At 37.6% G+C, this 7594-nt stretch overlaps 1 protein-coding gene across 1 annotated transcript in view; it reads left to right on the forward strand.

The window, feature by feature from the left end:
- MASTL (microtubule associated serine/threonine kinase-like) overlaps window positions 1–6477 on the forward strand; it is a gene marked incomplete at its 5' end in the record, with an annotated part of 16631 nt that extends 10154 nt beyond the window's left edge. Inside the window, 4 exons of the mRNA XM_010011401.1 lie at window positions 396–534; window positions 3463–3576; window positions 3668–3769; window positions 6320–6477. Of these exons, the coding sequence (XP_010009703.1) occupies window positions 396–534; window positions 3463–3576; window positions 3668–3769; window positions 6320–6477 (513 nt within the window). The remainder of the gene's footprint in view (window positions 1–395; window positions 535–3462; window positions 3577–3667; window positions 3770–6319) is intronic.
- Between the last annotated feature and the right edge of the window lie 1117 nt (window positions 6478–7594).

Here is a 7594-nt window from a genome sequence, read left to right on the forward strand (position 1 = left end):
AAAAAAAAAATTATGTGGCTTTTTTTCTTTTTTTTTTTTTTTTTTTTTTTTTTTTGTTTATCCTCTTAAAAGTGATGTAATATGTACTGCCAAGTACCAATTGCAAGCTTATTATGAAGATTAATGTAAAAAGCTGCTGTGGACTTGACACTGGAGGATGAATTTACACAAATTTTCCTAAAGAGTAGGCATCCTAACTTTTTATGCTTGAAGACAGTTGAGAGAAAGAAACGGAAATGCATTTCACATTTTTCAGGGAATGTACATTGTGATATGTGTTTGACTTTAAGTTACTGACTTTGATTATCAACTGTTACACCCATTACTAAACCTGGAGATGGGAGTTTCTCGGCTGTTTTTGACTGACATCAGAAGTCTTTGTTGCCTCTTTTAAGACACCTCATCAGGGAGATGCTGGCACACCATACAGGACTCCAAAGAGCGTAAGAAGAGGAGCTGCACCAGTAGAAGGTGAACGCATCCTGGGAACCCCAGACTACCTGGCACCTGAGCTGCTTTTGACAAAGCCTCATGGTAAGTCAAACCATAGAGGTTCTAAATACTAGTTAAGGTGACATATTTACATTTCTTTATGTCTCTAGAGCTCTAAACTCTTTAATGAGACTGTAAGTTCTTTAAAAATACCTAGTGCTCAGCTTTGACCAACATGCATGGCTGTGTTTGTTCAGCTGCTCCTTCTCCTTCCTTATTTCACATCTCCAAAGGTTTTGACTGTCTTGTATAGTCTGCCATTAATGCATTGGAAGCTGGGCTTAGGCGGCATGGGACTTGTGGTTGGTCATCCTGAGTCCTTAAAGATTCTTTGGGGTGGGGCAGGAGGAACTTAGTGAAATTTAGTATGAAAGCATTAAGCCTTTGTTTATTAGTGTTATGCATATCCAGACAAGCTTATAAAGTTGCATCTGAATCAGTTACTAAGTTGAGTGACTAAAGATAACACTTACGATTTTGGCAGGATCTTTCTTTTGTACAAGTGGACAGTAGCAGCCATCAATTTCATTTTATTTTTCCAAAATACAGTAATAAAATAGGAGAACTTTGAAGTCCATAGATTTCTTTGGCTCAAATACTGAGATCAGCAAAAAATCTGAAGTATTTTGCTGCTAACTTGCAAGAACCATTAACAAAATAACTGCAATGTATCCCCGATACATTTGTTGTATTTATAATTACATTTTATTTCTATATCAAAAGGATAATTCTATTTTGTAGAGCTGATAGTCTTAGGAAAATTGTGTGAAACCTTCATTGAGAAATAATACCTGTGGAACAATAAAATTCTACTGTATGCAGCTAATATACATTAACTAAAACTGTGTGAAGTGACTTAACTGTAATGACTAAAGTTACTAGACATATGTAGTTGTTATTTAGCATTTCCATTTAGGAATCCTGGTTATTTGGCTGGTATTAAAACAGGATAATAGTTTGGAAATATAATTAATGCTACTTAGACAATGTGAAAATTAATTGCAGGATGACATCTCTGCAATTATTGAGTGTCTGCAGGACTTCAGTGATAACTTGCAAAGAGTCTGGGGTTTATGTCAGGAAATGACAAATCTCCCATTACCTTCAGTGAAGCCAGGGTTTTCTGGCTTCAGAACTCAAAACTTTCACTCACTAAATATTTCTGGTGTTGCTGATTTACTTGTAAGATGTGGTTATAATCCTCAACTATAGTCATGTTACAAAGCTATATTATTTCTGTTTCTAACTTATATTTAGCATTGCCATCTTTCATTATTGTTGAGTTACTACCTTAAGAAAAAAGTGCGTTCCTATGCCTTCACAGAATCATGCCTGATACTTGATGCTTGTGTGAGGTTTGTTGTGCAATAATTGTAATGTTCTTGCTTCATTGTCTTTTTGTATGCAGGGACTCTGATCTCTGGTGAGTTTGCTATATACTGTACAGAAACAGTGTTCAGCATAACTGAACAGTCAAAGTAAAACTAGATCACAATTTCAAAGAAACTTGGTTGAGTGAACAACATTTCTATGTAGAAGGAAATGCCCAATATGCACTCCGCATAAGAATCTGTGGTGTTTCCATAAAACATGCAGGAAACATCAGTGTCGCTATGACTAGGCCATCAGAAATGGCAGTCATAAGTCTGTACTTCAGGAGTAAAGTCAGCATTCTTAAAGACATTGTGTAACAGGAAATAAACCAGAGACACCTTTTTTTTTTTTTTCACTTCTTTCTTTCACTTTATTCAATCAGTCTGATTTGTGTATGGCTAAAAAAAGGCTCAGATACTGAAGACTGTTTCTTGCTTCAAATATTGATAGACTTGGTTTAGTAGGGATATGTAGTAGGGAGTTAGTCTAATCTCTGGTTAACCTTTGGGTGTGAAAAATTGCTAGTGACACCCATGTTACTACATTGTCCAGAGTTGTGATCTTGCTAGACTTTGACTGAAGCTGAGAGTATTTTTATCTGAACATCCAAGTACCTCTAACAGTGGATGTGATCTCGTAGCTTTGATATGCTTATAGCTTGGTGGGGCACTTACTGCTGTTAAAACTTGCTGAAAGTGTGCTAGATTACTACTTATACATCTCAGTTTTCAGCATTTCTAAACTTAGTTGATAGCCCTTTTGAAATGGCTCAGAACATTTGCTTTCTTAACATGGAGCTGTCTTAATTTTTTATATGCCAAAAACAAAGCCAAGAAAAATAGCACTTATCTTGAAAAGATATTTCTTTTGCAGCAAGTGTGGCATCTATTCTTTATACAGTGGAGTGGGCATGGCTTGAAGATGCAGAAAGCTTAGAATGCATGCAGTGGTGTCTGGGATTGCTTTGCCTGCTTGTTTTAAGTAGGCTAGTAAGATGGGTTTGGAAAGAAAAAAAAACTGGAATGAGAACCAAAATTACTTAGTAAGAGAAGAGATAGCTAGTGATTGTGTTGCCCTCATCAACTTTAACGTAAAGTAATTCCAGCTTCTTGAATGTGGCTCATCTCTGCAAGCTGTCTTCAATAGTTTGACATAGACTAATAAAAATGAAGTTCAATAGTTAGAATTCTTGGAGTCCTCCCAAATTACCGAGAGAAGGATATGGGTTATGACATGGAGCACTGCTTCAGGCTCTATAGCAGTTGTTAAAGGCAGCTGTTTCTCATCACAAAACAATCTCTTGGAGAAGTCTGCTCCTGGGCTCCCTGTGATGGGAATTGATTATTAGATTGTTTTTAAAACCCCTCTTGCTTTTATCAGTAAACCCTGGTATTATCTATAATGAACTAAGGAGCAAACTAGCTTTAAAAAGCCCTTTAGATTTTTAATTTTTCTGCATGATTAAGTACAACTATTTTGTCTTCATTCAAAAAAATAATTTCAGGATTTAAACACTTAAGTTTCTATCAAGACTAAGCTCCAAAGCTTTGCAAATATCATTTGTGTTAGTGTAATGACCTGGATTTCTCTTATCAGGTTCTGCTGTAGACTGGTGGGCCCTTGGAGTTTGTCTGTTTGAGTTTCTAACTGGAATTCCACCTTTTAACGATGAAACACCAACACAAGTCTTCCAAAATATTTTGAAGAGAGGTAATCTGTCTCAGGAGTCAGCGGAAAGTATGTGTGTCCAGCATTTGGTTTATGGCTTGAGTTGCCATTTCATCTGCATCTTTGTCTGTAGATATTCCCTGGCCTGAGGGTGAAGAAAAGCTGTCTGATAACGCCCAAAATGCAATAGATATTCTTCTAACAATTGACAGTACTAAGAGAGCTGGACTGAAGGGTTAGTATTAAAATTCTCTTGTGTTCCTTACAATTAGTAAAAACTGTCGAAGTGGTGATGTCCTCCTCCTGAAATTTAGACTAAAGCTTGAATGCCACTTTGGGTACTATGTATAGTGCCAGAACACTTAATTTGTGGTATTTTCAGTTTTTTTGTGGAGATTTGCCCTCTTGAAGAAGGAAATTTTGGGGGTGGAGTGTTCTGGGGGTGTTCTTGTTTTGTTTTTTGTTTTATTTTTATTGAACTCTTGATTTGCTCTAAATGCTGTTTTGCTGTGGGTGTTTGGTGTTTGATATCTCATGTACCAAAGTTTACTCTTGCCTAACTCAGTATTGGTGATTTTTGTCCTGACTGATTTTGGGGGCCTTTATTAAAAGCCTGTAATCTGTGAGAGAAGCCTCCTGCAAACACTAATTCAAAGGAGGTTTTTCTTAGGAGTTGGCCTGTCTTTGCTGAATGTACAGGAACAGTTAGATACTATATACTATACAAAGTCTATATAATGTTTTTCCCTTGTAGAAGCTCTTAAATGTTTGCTGTTCTAACAGTGACTATATTTTAAAAAATGACATGAAAGAAGAAGCTTACAGTGAGAAGTTTTCAAAAAGGTAGAAGAAATCTTGAGAAAGCTACCTTAGAGATCACTAGAGAAGGAAATGATTACGGAAATGCTTACTCATAAAGAGACTAAAGGCTAGAAACTAAAACCAGGCCAAATCAAATCAGAGAAGGCACACAGATATAAATGAAGATCATGATGTCAAAGGGTAATTCTGTGGCTCTTTCATGTCTCTCAAAAAGCACCTAATGTCTGAATTTGAAGGTGTTTCATTTAAACATAAGTTGTCTTTATCCTTGCACATTAGGGTGAAGTCTAATTGCCTGTCATGCATAGAAATTTGAACTAGATGACATAATGGTTTCTTCCAATCTGAAGTTCTTGGAAATTCATTCTTTGTCAGGACCTTCATAACTGTATCTGAGCTCCCTAGCCAATTTACAGGCTGCTGGTGAAGTTGGATGAGTAGCTTTCAGGACAGCCATTAAGCTTTCCTCCTTGTGATTGAGTTTCCATCATTGCCTGTTGTCTTCTCCAAAACACGTGCTTTCCCTCTCTTGTTCTCCAGCGTGAAGCCTAACTTACTGAGAAATATCCTGGTTATATCATGTCCTAACACAGTGTTTCTGTAAGTTTAGTCTTACCAGATAGGAGAAGCTTTAAAGCAGCATTTGGCGGAGAATGCCGGTGTCCGATGTTTGGGTTTGGCTTTTATCCCGCCTCTTCAGAGACACAGGCAGGAGCTGACTGCCAGCTGTGGTACGCATACTTCTTGGAAAAAGACATTGAAGTCTGCTCACCTTTTCAGCTAAAGATAGCTTTTAGTGCATGGGAACTCTTAGGAACAGAATTATGGACGGTCCTGAGATACTGGATCTGTGCAGTGTCCTATTGCATATATGGTAGCTGAAGTGACTAGGAGTTAGAAGACTGATTTATTGCTTTTTGACTAAAATAAACAATGTTACATTATTTATCTGGAAATGTAGAAATAATAAACATTCATTTCTTACTATCAACTGAAAGCATGTGCTTAGAATTAAAATTTTCAGTGAGTGTTTGCCTTGGTCAAACTCCCATTTCCTAACTGTGGGGTGTTTTGTTTTTTGTTTTTTGTTTTTTGTTTTTTGTTTTTTGTTTTTTGTTTTTTGTTTTTTGTTTTTTGTTTTTTGTTTTTTGTTTTTTGTTTTTTGTTTTTTGTTTTTTGTTTTTTTTGCCTGTCCTATTTGCTTTTTTGGGGGGTAGGAGATAAAAACATGGGATTGTCACCCACGCTGCTGAAAAGGTGCTTTCTTGGATTGAATCCAAGTAGCAAAGCCACTTTCATGAGGGACTGGTGTTTTCACGCTATGCAGAAGACACACCAGACCCTGTGTGGCAGGAAATCGCCTTCTGGTCAGAATGGACAGGGCAAGGGAGTTCTCCTTGAGTCAGGAAGTCTTGCAGCTTTGTTAGTTATCCCACCTTTGGGCTGGGAAAGAGGAATCTGATGGTCTGTGGTAAATTACCATAAGGGTGTTTAGATTCCTGTGCCCAGTGGGAGGCCAGAGGGGACTGCGCAGAGCAGAGAAACCACAAGCTAGGAAAAGGCAGGTGGCCTAGAGTGGAAAAGGGCGGGAGTTACTCTTGCATGTCTACTCAGCACAGGCCTGTGGCAAAATGAGAAACGGCCTTTGGAGTGATGCTTAAAGTTTCTGTGGTGCCCTAGCATGAGAAATGCCTCAAAGGCACCTCTGATCCACTGTGTGTGCTGTGTAGAACAGGTTCTCCAGCTGAGGGAAGATAGTTGGTTGGCATGACAGTAGTTTGATCCCACTGAGGTTGGAGGTGATCAAAACCCAACTTCAGTTTGCACTTCTCTGATTATTTTTTTTTTTTTCTTTCCCCGAAACAGAGGAAAAACCTACTGACAGTTATCCATCAAGGGAACAGAGTGACTATGGGGCTTGGACATGCAGAAACTTATAATGCTTGTGTGACTTCTGTTTCAGAACTGAAACATCACCCTTTCTTTCACGGTGTGGACTGGGATAATCTACAGAATCAAACTATGCCATTTATACCTCAGCCGGATGATGAAACTGATACTTGTTACTTTGAAGCTAGGAATAATGCTCAGCACCTGACTGTGTCTGGATTTAGCTTATAGCATCAAGATAAGTGAGCCTTTTCAATGTTTTTGCACACTTACAGGTTGTCCTATAACACTAGCTTAGTAAGTTTCCTTGCCAAATTTAGAGTGTGTTTTAAGTTATCAGTCTGATTTTATTATTGTATCCTTTATTCTAAAGTGAAACTACTGTATGAAACTTAGCTGGTATCAAGTGCCTTCATGCTACTTTTTATCTTGCTTACTGCACCTTACCAAGAGACCAGAGGGTTGTATTTTTTAAGAGCTAATAACACTTGGCAATGATGGGGCTTTTTTTAATAGCAATGAGTAACTCCAGCAAGGTGTGAACTTATTTCCCACTTAAACACAGTAGGGAAAGGACATGAATGCATGTGAATTGTAGCTAATTATAACTTACCTATTGGTGGGTTGGTGTGATGACAGTCTTGTTTGGGAGTAGTCCTTTCTGACCAGTTTGAGTGTACAGCCACACTGCAAAACTGTTTCTATTTGAGGTGGGAAATTGAAATGTTACAATGCAATGTTGAAGCATCTGTTTTCTGTTTATCTTATCCCAAGAAGGAGTGGGAAGAGGCAGTGTTGTTCAAAGCTAACTCAACGAGATGTGGTGGTAAGATAGACAGCAGCTCTCCTGGTTATTATCCCTTCCTGGACAGATGGGGTAGGGGAAGGATACTTGGGGAAGTCCAAAATGCTCTGTTTAAATTGTTGCACTGTAACCACCTGCACCATCAGAAGATGAATTGGACAGCATATGTTTTAGCAATTACTTGTTTTGAATAGAAGATGCTGAGTGTGTGTGTGCTCGCTCATGTCAGATGATAGAAAACAAAATCACCTGAGTGTTTGCCAACAAGTGAAGTATTATTCATACTGAAGCTGCTATATATTAAAGACTATAGTATATTGCAAACAGGCTGTTCTATAAACTCACAACCAGATGTTAGATTTTACTAGAACTTAAGTTACAAGTGTATATTCAGTATTATAAATCCTAATTAGGGGGGAATATATTTAAATGTATTTTTAAATGCAACATACAACTTGCATTTGCTAGGTTTTAGAGTTTTATTTGTACATCATTCTGTTTAAATCACTTTTACTATTTTTCTTGCATAGGTATCTTTGTCAG

The sequence above is a fragment of the Nestor notabilis genome, unplaced genomic scaffold (genome assembly GCF_000696875.1).
Source record: "Nestor notabilis isolate BGI_N333 unplaced genomic scaffold, ASM69687v1 scaffold29893, whole genome shotgun sequence".
NCBI classification, from domain to species: domain Eukaryota; kingdom Metazoa; phylum Chordata; class Aves; order Psittaciformes; family Psittacidae; genus Nestor; species Nestor notabilis.